At 45.3% G+C, this 17,723-nt stretch overlaps 1 protein-coding gene across 1 annotated transcript in view; it reads left to right on the top strand.

Moving 5' to 3' along the window:
* LOC147678610 (uncharacterized) overlaps positions 1–15,459 on the top strand; it is a 41,075-nt gene extending 25,616 nt beyond the window's left edge. The window contains exons 4-6 of the mRNA XM_086945709.1: positions 4,086–4,213; positions 8,329–8,398; positions 15,209–15,459. Of these exons, the coding sequence (XP_086801835.1) occupies positions 4,086–4,213; positions 8,329–8,398; positions 15,209–15,364 (354 nt within the window). The 3' untranslated portion in view covers positions 15,365–15,459. The remainder of the gene's footprint in view (positions 1–4,085; positions 4,214–8,328; positions 8,399–15,208) is intronic.
* Positions 15,460–17,723: the final 2,264 nt, after the last annotated feature.

Raw genomic sequence — 17,723 nt, 5'->3', positions numbered from 1 at the left:
AAATTACCGTCCGTACGAATCACATCCGGAGCCATCTCCGTACGACTCGTACACACGCCGTACGACCCGACGAGTACGATCCGGATCAGGGTATCAGGGCGCGAGTCGTACAGTCCACGTCAGGTAAGGGTGATTTGTACGGAAAAGCACACAATCACATACCCACCGTATGGCGCGTACCCCCCATGATCGCAGGGGTACGGCGCGTACCCCAGCGAACATGGGGTACGCGCCGTACACACAGCGTACATGGGGTACGGTGCGTACCCCTTGTACGCTGGGTGTACGGTGGGTACCCCCCATGATCGCAGGGGTACGCGCCGTACCCCTGCGATCAAGGGGGGTACGTGCTGTACCCGGGGGGCCGCTCCGTACCTGTTTCATCACAAACTCTGCTTTTACGGTTGTTTTCAACTCCCGTAGAAAAAGGGTCGTACGGTGCGTACCCGACATGTATCGTACTTACTGGGTCGTATAAACCATCCGCGAACCGTACAGATGTCACGTACAGGGGGTTCCGAGTGAGACTCGTACGGAGATTAGAGTCGTACGGTCTCTGTACGATTCGTACGGAGTCCAGCTCCTGGTATGAATCGTACTTCGTTGTACATACGGGGGACGTTGCAGGGTACTATTCGTACGGGAAAAACGCTCCGAACGGCTATTCGGAGCGCTTATTACCGGATCGGAATTGGCCTCAAAGTGTTGCTTCTTTTTTATGCATATGGCCACACATTAACACATGGATTAACATATGATTAGTTAAATTATAAAGCATAACATTTAGCCCTGCACCAGTTTGGGGGCCTTGAGTCAGGTCTGTGATTTGAAAGCGCTCACGCCACATGTGCACCAGCGCTATCTGTATTACAGAAGGAGCTGCACAAGCATCTGCGGGCCATCCATTCTGTAATACCAAAGTGCACGGAGACACACAAAGTGGGTGCATGCCCGTTTTTCCCCCGGGGCACTTTCAAGAATACAACCCTTGGTGGCTGAATTTCAAAATATGAAACAAGATGCCCTGGGATCAATACCAGCTTCATTGCATGTCCAAATTGTGTGATCCTAGGCAAATATTCTATTTTACAGACCCTCCCCATTCTTTATTATCACATATGAGACAACTTTTAAATACTTGAGTTCAGGATATGTGCTGTACAAGCACTTCCTATGTTTGATTTGTTGGACTGTAAGGTTGCCGAGGCTTCCTGTCATTCTATTGGTAATTAAAACGCCCAAAAGGTGATATGATGAATGCTTGAAAGTAGTCGGACCAGCTGCTTTTATAGTTGGGATATTTGAGATTCACACCTCTGAATCTCACTGACCAAGCTATGCCCCCTGATTGAATCATGTCTGTACCTAAACATTTTTACCTCTTGTCATCACTATTTTCACAACATTCCTTTACGTCACCATTATTTTGTTTAGGTCATTCAGTAAGGTGACAACACGCTACCAGATAGCTTTTTTTTTTCCTTCAGAGTTTTATATAGCGCGAACTAGACCTGAGTCATCGGGTATCAGAGCGCTTTACATGAGCACCAGTACCGTTACATGAGGACACATTCATTTTTGTTAGGCAGAGGGAGATTAAGTTATTTGCCCAGAATCACAGGATGTTGAGTGTCGTTGCCGAGACTCAAACCCGGTTTTCCAGCTTCGAGGTCAACCGCTCTAGCCGTAAGCATTTATACAATGGAATTGTATTTTCTCCAACATTTCCATCACACATTTATCATATACTTTTACAAATTCTTATGATACTTTGTCTCTTTCTTTCTTTCTCTCTCTCTCTAGGAGGGCCTGGACGGGGTAGCGACTCCCAAGTAATCCGAAAATAATGTCCCACTCAATCAAGAAGGAATGTCCAGGCCAGCTTTGCAGTTTCAACGAGCTTTAATGCTTAGCTTCTACTCAACTCGTTTCGAGGAAGTGTTCCTCTTGATCACGAGCCTCGTGATCAAGAGGAACACTTCCTCGAAACGCGTTGAGTAGAAGCTTAGCATTAAAGCTTGTTGAAACTGCAAAGCTGGCCTGGACATTCCTTCTTGATTGAGTGGGACATTATTTTCGGATATATAGTGTTCCGTCTGTAAACTGTGCCGCTTTACTGACGGCTTTCCGCACTGATGACGGCAAGAGCCAGAAACGCGTCTGCGGATACTTTCTAGCTGACACACAACCCGAGCGTGCACCGGACCTTGGGAGTACCATGAACTCCTTGTTTTTGCTGTATTACAAGCGGTTTCCACCACCGCTTCCCGGTTGCACCCGCCGCAAGTTCGGCTGGCCCCAGGTGGGACACTGTTGACCCATGCAGGTTGTGGCTTATACAAAGCTAGAGTGCTCCACCATTGTGTGACACTCACAGCGTCTTCGTTCTATTAGCGGCAGGCAAGGGGATGTGCAGGCACAGTTGTTACGGCTGCCAATAAAGTTTTTCGCTATGGGAGCGCCATCGGCCTGTCATTGGCCAAGGATCCACCAGCCACATGGCAGTTCCGTTTAAATAACTGTGCCGCTTTACTGACGGCTTTCCGCACTGATGACGGCAAGAGCCAGAAACGCGTCTGCGGATACTTTCTAGCTGACACACAACCCGAGCGTGCACCGGACCTTGGGAGTACCATGAACTCCTTGTTTTTGCTTTGTTACAAGCGGTTTCCACCACTGCTTCCCGGTTGCACCCGCCGCGAGCTCGGCTGGCCCCAGGTGGGATACTGTGTTTTGGATATATATATATATATATATATCCACCAAACACCTTCACAGAAACAGGAAAGTAATTAGCCGCACACCGCGATGAAGCTTACATCACTTTATTCAAAGGCAGACAGTAGTCCTAACATGTTTTGTTAGTTTTTCTTGAACTTTGTCAAAGGGTTGCGCCGCTGCCATTCAAACCAGGTATGAACAGGAACTACATCACTTCTTTACTTATCAATTGTCCAGTGGGCGTTAACACTCACTCGCTAGGTTTTGTGGTCAATGTAGTTCCTGACTTTATATGATTGTTTTTTTTACCCTCCAGTGGGTTAATGTCTCATGCCTATTTATTGATGCAAAGTCCATCGTGTCCCAGAAAACCCATTTTCGAGGTTTCCCAGGAACCAATACCAAAGGCAGTCTTCGGCGGCCCCTATATATATGTCTTTCTCCAGTGTAACAAAAGAAAGTAGAATCCATTATTTTAAATAAAAGAAAGAAGAATCCCATATTCTTCCCTGGTGCAACCTCTTTTCCCCAAAGGGTTGGTTTACCTTCAGTTATAGTCCATGTTCCAGATCTACCGTAACCTAAAGCCTCTGGTGGTCAATAAATGCTCTCCTCCCCTCAGGCTATAGAACACCACACACATTAGGGGAGATCAGTTCTTGAGTCCTGAAACAAAGGCCGGGGAAACATCAGAACTCATTTGGTTCTCAGCTTGACCGTTGAGAAACTGAAGAGAGAGCCTTAAAATTGGATTGTGGGCGTCCTCAACCCGCCTCCTCTCTAGTCCCAGGTTCACAATAGGTGGATGGCTCGACTGTCTTCCTTTTCCAGCTTCCTGTTGGTGGATGAGAGTTTAGCCCTACCCTTCGTGGGAGGCACTTTTCTTATCTCCACCTCTATGTACACATATCATCAAGGTACATACATGTGGAGTTAATTATAGTAAACCAATACTTCCCTATATGTAATTATCTGGTTTATATTTTGGGTGTCAACATATTTGCTACAATAGTTTTGAAGCACAGTACTTAAAACTCAATATTCTGGCCCCAGTCCTACCCCAAAAAGCATCCTTGTACATTTATTCAATGTCTATACAAATTTTTTACTTGAACACAAAACAAAACATTGTTCAGTGCTTAGTGCAAGTCTACATCTGAATGCAAAAATGGCGATAGTTTGTGTACTGAGACCCCCCTTCCGCTAAGATAGCTCAGTAGGTGGAGCGAACACCGAAGCTCTCCATCTCTTATATACAGCCACAGGATCAGTTCAGCCATTCATCTTGCCGTTGTCAATAAAATGAGTCACAGTGAGTTGTGTGATGATTTCCCTGACGTCACTTCCTTCTGCTTTGTTCCCAGGAAGCGTTTCAGAAGGAGCTGGAGGTCGCAATAATGGCCGCTCGCGACGAGTGCAGGACACAGGCGACAGACGAGCGCTCCAAGCTTCTTCATCACCATAAGCTAGAAATCCAGGCGTTACACGGCGAGTAAGCAAGTTCTGGGCTTCTAACAGGCCAAATGCCATTCTCTTATTCTAACATAGAAACTGTGGGTTATAAAATGTTTATTTGTTTTTGCAATCCATCTGAATGTTTTGGATCCTCTTATGCTTTTATAGATTAATTTACATATTTATAAATGTATTTATTTTAATGATGAAGGGCCTCGTTTATGAGGCCATGCGTCACTTTTACGCCGCCGCACCAGCGGCGTATAAAATGTGCCTTGTTGCACCATATTTACAAAGTGACGCATCTAGGTAGATGCGTCACTTTGTAAACCCCTGCGCTACATTATACCTGCGCCAGGTATAATGTATGCAGGGCGGGCACTTTGGCGCAAGACAGGGTCCAAGAAGTGACGCAGTGAAATCTATAAGATTTCACTGCTCCACTTCTATGACACAAATGCGTCAATTTCTTACACCTGCCTCACAGCAGGCATAAGACTAATGCAGGACCTTTCACATGGAGCTTGCCCCATGTGAAAGGACACATTGCAGGAGTTGCGTCACTTTTGTGACACACTCCAGCAATGTGTCACTTTTGCGCCATACAGATACGCCAGAAATACTGACGCATCTGTACCTCCTTGCAACATGATGCATCATACAGTAAATGTGACGCATCAATCATGTCGCAAGGAGGGCGCAATGAGAAGTGACGCATCGCTGCTTTCACGCAGCAATGTGCCACTGCTCATAAATGAGGCCCGTAGTTTTTAGATCCCACCTGAGACAGTGCATGTGCTGTTGATTGTGAGACGTTTTGTTTACATACAGTTGGCCAAAAGGCCGATCATTGCTTACCATTGGTTGGCTTAATTGTCACCGTCATTTGTTTCCGTCTCATTCATTATCGTGTGCAGCATTAACTTCCTCTTCTTGTCTTTGCCCCTCCCCTGGATCATGGTCGAAGTACTTGTGTCCTTCCACTGCTCCCTATTCGGGCACTCCTTTTTTATTTTTGTTTAAGCACCCAGCAAGTGTTTTCCAGTCTCCTTTGTGTACTCTTTCTCCACTGCCCCACTCCTGCTGCAGTTGCTATGCTCATGTGCGTCTTCCCTGCCCCGCGCTATGTGTTTTCGCCCATGTGGGTCTCCGCTCCCAGTTCCACACTGCGCTCTGTGATTTGTTTGCATCTCAACCCATCTGAGCCCTTTGTCTTCTTTCTCCCCTCCCCCATCCTCTGTGTTGCTTCACCCACCTGTGCCCCCTGTGTTGCTTAGTCACCCCTGTGTTGTTTTGGGCACCCACAACCACCTGTCATCTGTGTTGCATCACCCTCTGTGTTGCCGTGGCCCCCCACCTCTCCGTGCTGCTTCTGCCCCCATCTCCATGCTGCCCTCCATGTTTTTTCACTTTTCCTACCGCCCTCCCTGTTTTGCTTCCTCTCCACCCTACCCACGTTTTTTATTTTTGTTTACTGATCCAACTTGGATCATCCAACTAAATATTTCAAAAAGCGATTGCATACTTTTTTGGGCGTGCACATGCTTTGTTCATCTGCCTACAAAATGATGGCTGATCGCGTTGAAGACTATTTTCTTTCATTTTTTTCTTTTAGAGCCATGCTGTCCAGCTGTGCAGCACCATGGCTAGAACCACTGGGAAAACCAATAGGTCACAAAGGTGAGACCTATTGGTTTTGCCAATGCTTCTTTCACACACGCTGTCCTGGCGCGTCAAGAGGTGTTGAGTGAAAGACAGGCGAAAGAGGACTTGCTCAAGGTAGCCACGGAGTCTGAGGTGTGGGTAACATTCCGTGAGTGGATTGGAATAGGTGACATGACAACATGACCCAAATAACTACTTCATGAACAGACTGCTAAGCTAACAAACAAGCATTGGGAAAGCCAATAGGTCTCACCTATGCAAAAAATATAGGCTTTGTTATTGTGCTTTAGCCATGTTGCACAGCAGTGTGGCTGCTGTTCATCAAGCGTTAGTGGCGTAGAGGAGACTGGCATGGAGTGGAGTGTCATAGAGTAGAGTGGGGTGTTATGGAATGGCGCAGAGTGTCGTGGAGTGGCGTAGAGTGCTGTGGAGTGGTGTAGAGTGACGTGGAGTGGTGTAAAGTCCCTCAGAGTGGAGTAAATTGCAGCGGAATGCCGTGGAGTGACATAGAGTGGAGCAGCATAGGCTGTTGTGGAGTGCTGTTGAGGGATCAGAGTGGAAGGGCGTAGAGTGGAGCAGTGTTGAATGGAGCAGAGTGTCATGGAGTGGAGTGGAATGTCTTAGAGTGGAGTTTCTGAGAGTAGAGTGGAGTGAAGTAGAGTGGAGTGGTGTAGAATGTAGTAGAGTGGAGTAGACTGTAGTGGAGTAGAGTGGAGCGACATAGAGGGAGTTGTGTACAGTTGAATAGAGTGGCATAGAGTGGAGTAGAGTAGAGTGGAGTGGCATTGACTGTTGTGGAGTTCTGTTGAGGGATTAGAGTAGAAGAGCATAGAGTGGAGCAGTGTTGAATGGAGCATAGTGTCATGGAGTTGAGTTGAGTGTCTTAGAGTGGAGTGTCTTAGAGTGGAGTGTCTTAGAGTGGAGTGGAGTGGAGTGGAGTGAAGTACAGTGGAGTGAAGTACAGTGGAGTGAAGTACAGTGGAGTGATGTAGAGTGGAGTAGAGTGGAGTAGACTGAAGTGGAGTAGAGTGGAGTGACATAGAGGGAGTTGTATATAGTGGAATAGAGTGGAGTAGAGTAGACTGGAGTGGATTGTCGTAGAGAGGAGTGGCATAGAGTTGAGTGGCCTAGAGTGGGGTAGAGTATCGAGAAGAGAGTAGAAACTCATAGAGTGGAGGGGCATAGAGCAGTGGGGCATATAGTGGTGTTGAATGGAGTAGATTGCCATAGAGTGGAGTGGCTTAGAGAGGAGTAGATCGTTGTAGAGTGCAGTGGCATAGAGTGGAGGAGAGTGTCATGGAGTGTTGTGAAGGGAGTAGAGTGTCTTAGAGTGGAGGGGCATAGAGAGGAAGGGTGTAGATTGGAGTAGAGTGTCATGGAGTGGTGTAGAGTGGAGTGCCTTTGCTTGTCGTAGAGTGGAGTGGAGTAAAGTGGCATGGAGTGGTGAAGAAAGAATAGCGTAAAGTGGAGAACAGTGTCATAAATTGCAGTAAGTAGATTGTCGTGTAGTGGAGTGGCATAGAGATGAGTAGAGTGTCGTAGAGTGGAATGGCATAGAGTGGAGTATCCTAGAGTGGAGAGTGGAGTTTCGTGAAGTAGAGTGGAGGGGCATAGAGTGGAACAGCATAGAGTGAAGTAGAGTGGAGTGGCATAGAGTAGAAATGCATAGAGTTGAGGGGTGTAGAGTGGCATATAGTGGAGGGCAGAGAGTGGAGTAAAGTGTTGTAGAGTGGAGTAAAGTGGCATAGAGTGTCGTAGAGTGTCAACGTATCAGATATATGATTGCTACATGAATGTTATACACAGAGTTCTCCAAAAGAGGGTTTTCATGTTGAAATTGAGACCTTTGTACTGCTTTTACCTTTTTGTGGGGAAAACAGTTCACTAAAATCTACTACGGTTTCAAAGTTGCAGTAAATGTGGTTCAGCAGTAAACTTATGAGAAAACAACAGATACATTTCCAGCACCACTTAACACTCCAAGGAAATATTGCAAGCTTCCAACAGCCCATAGATGTAAGAAAAGTGTTAAACTCTGAGAAATAAGGATATCATTGAGATTTACGCTCGTCTTGCGCATTAAAAACCTTCCCCTCTGCTAATTCTGTGATGATAAATAAGAAAGGTCTGATCTTCTTTTGCCTTTATTGTTGCATAAACTGGACACAAGCCATCATTTTCATGTTTCAGAAAGTGAACATGTATCAAAATAGAGTAATAATGTATCAGTATAGAATGTCAATGCATGATTGTAGGATAACTGAGTTCTAGTGTTTGGATAATATACATTTTTGAGGGGCAACTATCATCCCAATTAGGTCTGGCTTCAATACTAAGAATTAAAAGTGAGGTAAAGAAATGTCTTTAAATGTTGAGAAACATAAATGCATGTGTATTTTACAGACTTGTGTTAAGGGCACATTTAGTCTTCAACTCCCAGTTGTTTGTGTCCTTTTCTGTAACATTCTGTTCTTATTATAATTTCAGGATAGCGGCTCTCCGCCAAGAGATATCCAGGCTTCACCAGGAGAAGAAGGCGTACGAGTATCAGTTCCAGGTGAGAGTGGCCCTTCACTTCCTCTAGGCCAGCCCTAAATGGGTTCCTTTAGCCCAGATGAGTGTCGGCGTTCATTACCTACAAGATGAAGGTATTGGTCTATGGAAGGATCATCTTTCACTCTCTAATATCCCACTTAAGATGCTCCTCTACTCAAGTTGTGCTTGTGTTGTCCTTCTCTACCTTATTCACTCTCAACCCCCCCCCCCCACTGAATCCTATATTCCAGGTGAGTATTAATCTTAGCTTTCCTATGCCCCCAACCCCCAAAGATCATTTTAGTGACGGTATTATGTAGTCTTATGTAGCGCCAACTTTACTCAAAAGGTGTTGAGAGCTTTATTATGACTATTTTGAGTTTTATATAGCGCTAGCTAGAACCAAAGGTGTCAGAGGGCTTTACGTGTTATGTGATAACAATAGTAAGAGGTTATACGGTGAGAGTTATACGTTACATATGTTACAAATATTGAGTAGGCATGAGGAGAGAACTAAAACATTACATGAGAATTATCAGTTGTACAAGTTATAAGTATCAAGTAAGAGGATTTGAACAGATATGAGGCCAAATTAAGTATAATATAAAAATTGAGGAAAAGAAGAAACCTCACCGCACACCTCGTTGCAGACTATGAGTCTGCGAGGGGTTGGTTTGGAGAAGAACGAATCATTGAAATATCTTTCAAGCTGAAGGCCTCTGTGTTCGGTTTTGAAGATTCTCAGTTCGGCAGTAGTGCCTAAGGTTGGAGGTAAAGAGTTCTAGGCTCTGGTAGCCCACCCAGAAAATTATAGAGTCACAAATCTTTCCGTTTTAAAAGTTGGGTGGAAGGAGAAGAGCTTTGGCATTCTGTCAGGGTCTGCCCTCACCAGATTTCCTAAGCTTAGCAGCCAGGTGTCCTGGAGTGGAGGAGTGAAGGGCCTTGTGGATGAGGCAGGATGTTTGTGTATAGCTCTGGCTTCAGTGGGAAGCCAAAGGGGCATCGGCAGCTTTGGCAAAATATGGTCATTCCTTTCGGCTCCTGAGATGAAGGTTGCTGTAACATGCGAAACCGCTTTTAATGGAGTGAGATATATGTTTTGGGAAGACCAATCAGTAGAGAATTGTAGTAATCGAGCCTTGATAGCATGATTGACTGCTTAAGCGTTTTGAGATCTTGTTCTGGAAGAAAGCAATAAATGCGCAAGAGCAGTCATAGCTAAAATGTGTATTTTTGACCACGGTGTTTACTTTTGACTTTTTATCAAGGAAGGCTTGTGGAGATTCATCACTGTCGATCATAGTAGGTTTGCAGCTCAGGACGCTGATTGAATCCAACCAGGAGTGTATTGGCAGTGAGGATTGACCCAATGAGCCGAGGAAAAAATGTATTCTTACAAGGATAACATTTTAACCCCTTGCGCGCTGGCCGAATTTTCACGCTGTGCGGGCGAAATAGAGAGTGGGCGGATTTCGGACAGCCCGTGGCCGTCGTTAGCAAACGCCCACCGTGACGCGTGATGGCCAGGGGCTGTCCTGAGCACCGAAGGGGTTAAGTGATAAGCAGTCATCCAGTCTTGAATAGCGCCGTGAAGAGTGTTAGCTAGGCGACCTTGAGATACAGTTCAGAATCATCAGCATGTTGCCGATAGAGGATCCCTGATTCCTTTAGTGAGTCTGCAAGAGGTCTGACGTTGAAGAGGGTATGAGCTAGGATGGCACCCTGGGGGATCCCTCTTGTCGAGGCAATCAGTTTTGAAATGCTGGGGCCAATTTTTAACTTCTGTGATCTCTCCGTTAGGTATGACTCAAACCATCTGAGGATCACTCCATAGATTCCCATCCGATTTTTTGGAGTATTCCGAAGAGTCAGTGATGTATTGTATCGAAAGACAGAGATAGGTCAACTAGGAGACGGGAGCGCCCAAATCCACGAAGCAAATGTATTTTCAACGACCGGGAACAGAGCTGTTTCTGTAGCCTTGATTGAACCCTGGTCCTCATTTAAGAGGTGGTTGTCTTGAAGATGCTGGGTCAGTTGCGTGCTACAGAGCTTGCAATGGTTTTAGAAAGAAAGGAAGGCTTGACTCTGGACAAAAGATGAATAGATCCTCCGGAAATGCAGAGAGTTTGGTTTTCATGATAGTTGCTGGTAATTCCTCCTCTGCCACTATTTCAAACGGTTGCCATGTGTCCTTATATTTGCAGGCGGTGTTCACTTTGGTTTAGAAAAACTGTATATTCTTAAGATTTCACCGTTGGATCATCAAGTTTGATAGAAGTTGCAGAGTTGTTGGTCTTTCTGACCAGTTTGGTAAGCTGCTTGTGAAGAGTATTGGCTGAATTGATGAGAGATCTAAAGTGTGGCGCCTTTGCACTGAAGATGTTTCTCTTGTAGATCGATCAAGCAGTTTTGAGGCAAGCGAGACTAGTGGTTTATGGTGACTATTTGTATTTCTTGTCCAACGGTGTCAAATATTTCCTCTCCTCATAAAGAGATTTATCGAACCAGGAAGACAATGGTGTACGTCTTTTCTCTTTGCCATTAAATAGATCTGAGAGACACTCCAAATAGCAGGCGGTCGCGTGGTTGATGCCCGAGTCAGGTTTCATTGATGGGAGTAGATTCTGCGCTCTAGAGACCAGATTATTGAGATCCAGGCTTTAGATGTCACAAACCCATGATAGTTGTTTTAGGTTTCCATCTGGTAATGGAATGTGAGAGGAGCAGCTGGTCAGGGTTGAGATGATGGTTCCACCAGTACGGTGTCTTCAATAGCGAGCAATTTGCTCTTCGATATAATTGAGTAAAGATTGGAGCCTTTGCTATGGGTAAGTCTGTGTTCAGAGAGGAACAAGAAGAGGAGCTTCATCAAATGAAATGGATCAAATATTGCTAAAAAAGTTGCGACACGCATTGGAAGGCCCTTCGAAAAGGTTAACTGGTCATCTTTCAGTCGTTTATTTCTCTGTTGGGTTGTTAAACTGGTACTAATGAGGTGAAATAGTTGCCCAAACAGTATTTTTTATGTATGAAAATTATAAAATATTGAAGTAATATTATCAAAAAATGTGCAGCATTATGCCTCATTATTTGCTTTTTTTGCTGCATAATTTGGTGTTACCTTACCACATAATTTGGTGCTACGCTGCCGCATAATTATAGTACCCCAGAGTATGAGTTGAGAACCGATAGGGAATGATAGCTTACTGTGACCAGGTTCGCTTGTGTGTTAAGCAAGGGATGATGTAGTGAATTGTTGTATCCGTATAGTATAGTAGTCAGTTGATCTGTGTTTCAATGCAAAATTAATTAGCAGCTTCTAACAGGAAAATGAATGCTTTTTAAAAAAATCCCTTTTTATTTTAAAAAAAAGTCAGCCTAGTACATGGCTTGGAACACAACCCAGTATGCAGTTGGGTATCTTCCCAGAGCAACACCAGGCATCCTGGATATTACTTATTTGAAATGTAGACATTTTATACATGCAAACAACTATTAAAATAATGTCTTCATAGCTTTAGTCAGGCACCTCAGGGCATATACATAAGTAACTAAACTCACAGAAGCCCTCTATATTTCCCCAATGCTTCCCACACTTTCTCAAATGTATACGGGCAGTCTCTCCCCTCGTAGATAAACTACTCTGCCCCATGCTCCAATCCATATCTTTACTCCATTACTCAATCTATGGTGGTACAAATGACCCCCACAGTTGCACAATATTACAACGGACTACAATCATACCTAAACTATACAATAAATGTTTGTTTTCCTCATATACCCTAGATACAGAGGGGCAGATTTACAAGCCCCTTGCGCCGCTTTTACGCCGCTGTTGCATCGCTTTTGTGACGCAGCGGCGGCGCAAATGATGCGCCATGGTGCGGGGTATTTACAACATGACGCATCTCCCAGATGCGTCACATTGTAAAGCCCTGCGCCAGAAGAGGCGTACCATCGCAGGGGGAGGCGTTCCGGTGCAGGAATGCCTCCCAAAAGTGGCTGAGTGAAATCTAGAAGATTTCACTCAGTCACTTTTGGGCCCATGTTGCGTCAAAACCCTGCGCCTGCCTGAAGCAGGCGTAAGGATTGACGCAGCATTGTGCACATAGGGCCCCGCTGATCATTGCTGGAGATGCGTCTTTCTTGCGACGCAACTCAAACAATGCGCCGCTTTTACGGCACAGATGCGTGACGAATCTGTGCCATTTTTGCCCCATGGTGCACCCCATTGTGAATGCGGCGCATCAAGGGTGGCGTAGCCGGGGCGTACAATTACTGGCACATCCCTGCCGATATGCAGGGATGCGCCAGTAATTGTAAATCTGCCACAGAGTTTCTTATTTGGGAACAGTGCACGTCCTGCACTTCTGTTAGGGCCTGCATTGCACGGCATCCCCACAGAATATGAATAACTGTGCCCTTCTTACCATATCAGGTGATATAATCATCAGTATCTGCACTTCCCATCTTTATCATCAGCACCCTAAGGCAATACACTCTGTGTAAGATATTTAATTGATTTAGGCGAAACACTGCTCTGAAGGCCACCTCACGGGGCCCTTGGAGTGCTTTGGTCCACTCCTCATCCAACAGCTTCCTGAGGAATCCCTTCGGGGCCACCAAAGCATTAGGCAGATTATTCGTGATTGTCCACTCCTCATCCAACAGCTTCCTGAGGAATCCCTTTGGGGCCACCAAAGCATTAGGCAGATTATTTGTGATTGTCCACTCCTCATCCAACAGCTTCCTGAGGAATCCCTTCGGGCCACCAAAGCATTCGGCAGATTATTCGTGATTGTCCACTCCTCATCCAACAGCTTCCTGAGGAATCCCTTCGGGGCCACCAAAGCATTAGGCTGATTATTCGTGATTGTCCACTCCTTATCCAACAGCTTCCGGAGGAATCCCTTCGGGGCCACCAAAGCATTAGGCAGATTATTCGTGATTGTCCACTCCTCATCCAACAGCTTCCTGAGGAATCCCTTCGGGCCACCAAAGCATTAGGCAGATTATTCGTGATTGTCCACTCCTCATCCAACAGCTTCCTGAGGAATCCCTTCGGGGCCACCAAAGCATTAGGCAGATTATTCGTGATTGTCCACTCCTCATCCAACAGCTTCCTGAGGAATCCCTTCGGGGCCACCAAAGCATTAGGCAGATTATTCGTGATTGTCCTGTATATAAGATAAATTGGCTTACACCTGAAGGGTTCATCAAGCAACCTATCTTATAATGGGTTAATGTCCTCTACTTGTGCTACCTTCTTCATATCTTTATAGAGAGTGTGCCTGAGTCGATGGTAATGAAAAACCTCTCCTTCTGGCATTGTGAATTCTTCCTTGAGTACCTGAAACTTCTTTATGTCTGCACCCCCATATATATCCCAGTTTACTGATCCTTATGAGATCCCAGTGCTCGAACCCGTATAAGAGTTGTACTTAGCCCAGTCGCCAAGTCCCATAGAGGGGTATGTCCTGACAAGTTTGAGAGTCGCCCCATCTGTCCAAGCGCCTTATAGCGTAATTTAACCCACTTTATATATATACAGTAAGGCCGTGCTCACAATTGTAGTTGCATACATGGTGCCTGGTTAGTTTGTTCTTGTAAACACTTTAGTGGTTGTTTAGAGTTTTGCAGAGCTGAAGCTCTTTCATAAATTGGTAAAACTCCAGATCTGATCAATGTGGGGTTCGCCCACCACATGCAGATAGAGGGGAACCGCTGCTTATGTGAAGGTGTAGTCCCTGACCCAGCACCCCGTCCATCAGGGCCCCCGGTTTGCAATGCAAGGTGATGCTGGGCAGGAAAATAATACCATCTCCCTGACTCGTAGGGAGAACAATTCCTCTTCATCAGAGACATTATTTAGTTCTGCAGAATGAAACCCCTAGCTTTCGGGGTATCATTCTGATGAACAAAAATTAAAGCTGAGCGTGCTGCATCAACATGCCAGCTCGCTCAGCATTCAGGGGTGCCACTAACTTAGGGCCGAGACCTAAAGTGCTACTGTTTGGAAAAGCAAACCTAGGCCTTATTGCCTCATTGCACGGGGGACTCACCAGAAGTGCTGAAATCGGGGCAAGTGACCCTCCTGTCTCTCATGGGTGAATTGAGACTTCTAGAGCGCACATAGCTGCCCTGAGGTGTCCAAGCGCTAAGAATACCAACTGAAGCTGAAGCAGGAAAAGAGGAGTGACAGCTCCACTATTTAGATGATGAACAGGAGCGTTTTCAGCTGTTTACGAAAAGAGAGGATGTCGGATTAGCTCTTAAATGCTGGGGAAGGGCATTCCATAGCTTGGCTATGTTATAGGAAAAGGAGCGGCCTCCAGATCTTGATCTCTTTATTTGCGGCACAATGGCCAGATTAGCAGAGGTAGAGCGCAGCTGTCTGGTGGGAAGATAGGGTGTGATAAGGGGGAGATTGATTGCCGGACCTAAAGACCAGAAGGCCTGGTGTGCAATGCATAATGATTTGAAATTGACTCTTTCCCTAACGGGAAGCCAGTGCAGTTTCCTTAGTCCGGACTTTACTGAGGATCTGCGGGGGATTTGTAAAAGCGTTCGTGCTGCGCAATTCTGTATTAACTGCAGTTTGCGCAGAGTAAAATCAGGAGCTCCAAGATATAAAGCATTCCCATAATCCAGCCGTGATTGGATCAGGCCCAGGACCACGGTCTTTCTTGCTTCGAAGGGGAGTAAAGGTAGAATCTTCCTAATGACTCTCAGGATGCCGAAACAGATGGCCCGCTGGTAGTAATGATGCAGCTGAGAACCTTCCCATCTGCTTTTTACCATAATTCCTTTTTGTTTTCTTTCTGGACAGGAGGTTCAGCTGAACTACAAGCGCTTCATTGACCTAACTGACTCAAGCCTGCACTCAGACTACCTGCTCCGCCTCCAACGTCTTGGACTACCTCCCGGACACGCTGACGTGGGTGTCCAGACTGACCGCGTCATTGCCAAACATAGCGACCATTGACGAGATGGTGCAACTCATTCCTGGGCAGCCATCTTGAAGAAGACTCTACTGTGAATATGCTATCGAGTGGAAGCACATCCTAGAAGGAAGAAGATGGGTGGAGTGAGCTGTTCAAAATGATGGTGTCTGTCCCGTCCACTTTCCATGTTCTATTTTGGGGTTGTCACCCTTCTGGTCACTAGAGCGGTTCCTAGAGTGTTTAGATCCATGCAGAAATTCAGATATTTTCATGCATTTGGAATTCTGACTCACCAAGCAGATTCCTAATTCTGGCTGTTAGAATCCCGTTTGGTTAGTCAGAATTCCGAATGACCGCAGGCGTGAATGTGGAGTAGAGATTGTGCCACAACTGATTTGGTTCTCCAAGATTCTGATTTGCACAACTCAGTGGAAATGCCAAGCTCCTGATGATGTGACTTACCTGGCACAGCAAATGCCAGAACTGGTTTGCCTACGTGTAAGAGAGAGCTGGTGGCTACAGGAATAATGGTTCCCGACTTCCTAGTGTAATTATTCCCCTCTTCCTTAGTGGCTATTGCTGCCCCGTGCTTCTTAGAGGCAGTTGGTCAGAGGCAGGTGTCACCACTGCACACACTGCACACAGGCTCCTCCACCCTGTCCCTGACCAGCCAACAAGCACTGTCAGTCCTCCCTGTGAGAGCTGCTGACCTCATAAGCACTCTCACAATTATATTCACAAAAACAGAACACTAAAAATATATAGCAATGGAGTTGGAAGATAAACATAGATTACAGATGTCCATTCACTAGCCATGGGGAGGTAGCAGTGTTGGGGCTTCTTGCTTCAGACTAGGTGTGTATAGACCGGGGATTGCACAATATCAAATAGCACTATGGATTCTAAAAACTGACCTCTCCCTTAGAACTGCTGTAGCTGTTAGTACATTTTTAGAGGCAGCTTGGTACAAGCGCAATGCAATTTTAAAAATTAGACCACTGTAAAGATCATGGGCCTGATTCACAGAACTAACTTAAGACAAAATCGTAAAATTACTACTTTCGGTATTCACAGAAGGCATTTAGTAGTAGTAAAGTTAGGATTTTGTCTTAAGTTTGACTTAAGACAAACTTAAGACAGACTTAAGACAAACTTAAGACAGACTTAAGACAAACTTAAGACAGACTTAAGACAGACTTAAGACAGACTTAAGACAGACTTAAATTAGGATTTTGTCTTAAGTCTGTCTTAAGTCTGTCTTAAGTCTGTCTTAAGTCAAACTTAAGACAAAATCCTAACTTTACTCCTACTAAATTCTTTCTGTGAATACCAAAAGTAGTAAGTTTAGGATTTTGTCTTAAGTTAGTTCTGTGAATCGACCCCCATGAGTTGCACTTTACTGTTTACCTATATCAATGAACTGTTGTTTCTTCTTGTACTGTTCTATTTGGTGGGATTTTATGGTACTGTTTGCAGCCTAGTTTTATACACAGTTTTAAAGCACCCGGCACTTTACACCAGGGTCTTTCACTGAGGAGAATATATATTATACGTTGTTGCTATTATTGTATCTGATTCTGGAGCATTCTGCATTTTAAACAGGGACGTATTGCTGCTACTATTGTATATATATCTGTGTATTTTTATTGTTATTTTAATGTTTAGGCTGTTGGTTGAAACTTTGATGGTTGTAATAACCGAATAAAGTTTTATATATATATATATATATATATATATATATATATATTGACCGGGTTTTTGGAATGTATGCCATTATTCGAAGGGAGAATGAGCCCAGGGTGCAAGCTTTGATTGTTCGCCTTAGATGGCAGTGCCATGCACACGCTTGGGACAGCTCTTACATATGTCATCGCAATCATACAAAAAGTGATCGGAGGAATGCTTGCAAATAGTATAACCACTGGCAATCAGTCGGGCAGCATTCTAACCCCTCCTTTTTTTGCCCACTTTGCCACTCTAGACAAAGGCCCGCTATGCAAATAAGCACTGACCCTGCTCCTCATGGGAACAGTCCATTCCAAACCACAAAGGAAGGCCCCCTCCAGAAGGGAACACAGGCCTCCCCAGAGCATTTTCAAGCTTGTTAGGCCTCATCAGTGAGGTAGAGCTTGGATCCTATGGGCAAGTGAGCAAGGGACCCACGTCTTTCCCACCCATGGCCGCTAAGGGTATTACATCAATCACACAAAAGTTGATGAGAGGAAAGCTTGCATATGTCCAAGCAGCATCAGGGAGCTCCAATGATCTGAGTGGGCAGGGCCTGGCTGCCAATGTGACTGATGTGAGAGAGTGAATGACCAGGACAGTGGATCAGTGCATTAGAAGTCGGCCTCAGCCGGAGGTTTTTGTCGAATGAATCGGTTGGAGTGGCGCTTCTGG

The sequence above is a fragment of the Lissotriton vulgaris genome, chromosome 12 (genome assembly GCF_964263255.1).
Source record: "Lissotriton vulgaris chromosome 12, aLisVul1.2, whole genome shotgun sequence".
Lineage (NCBI taxonomy): Eukaryota > Metazoa > Chordata > Amphibia > Caudata > Salamandridae > Lissotriton > Lissotriton vulgaris.
The sequence above is the reverse complement of the archived record's forward strand: the minus strand, read 5'-3'. Positions and strand labels throughout refer to the sequence as shown.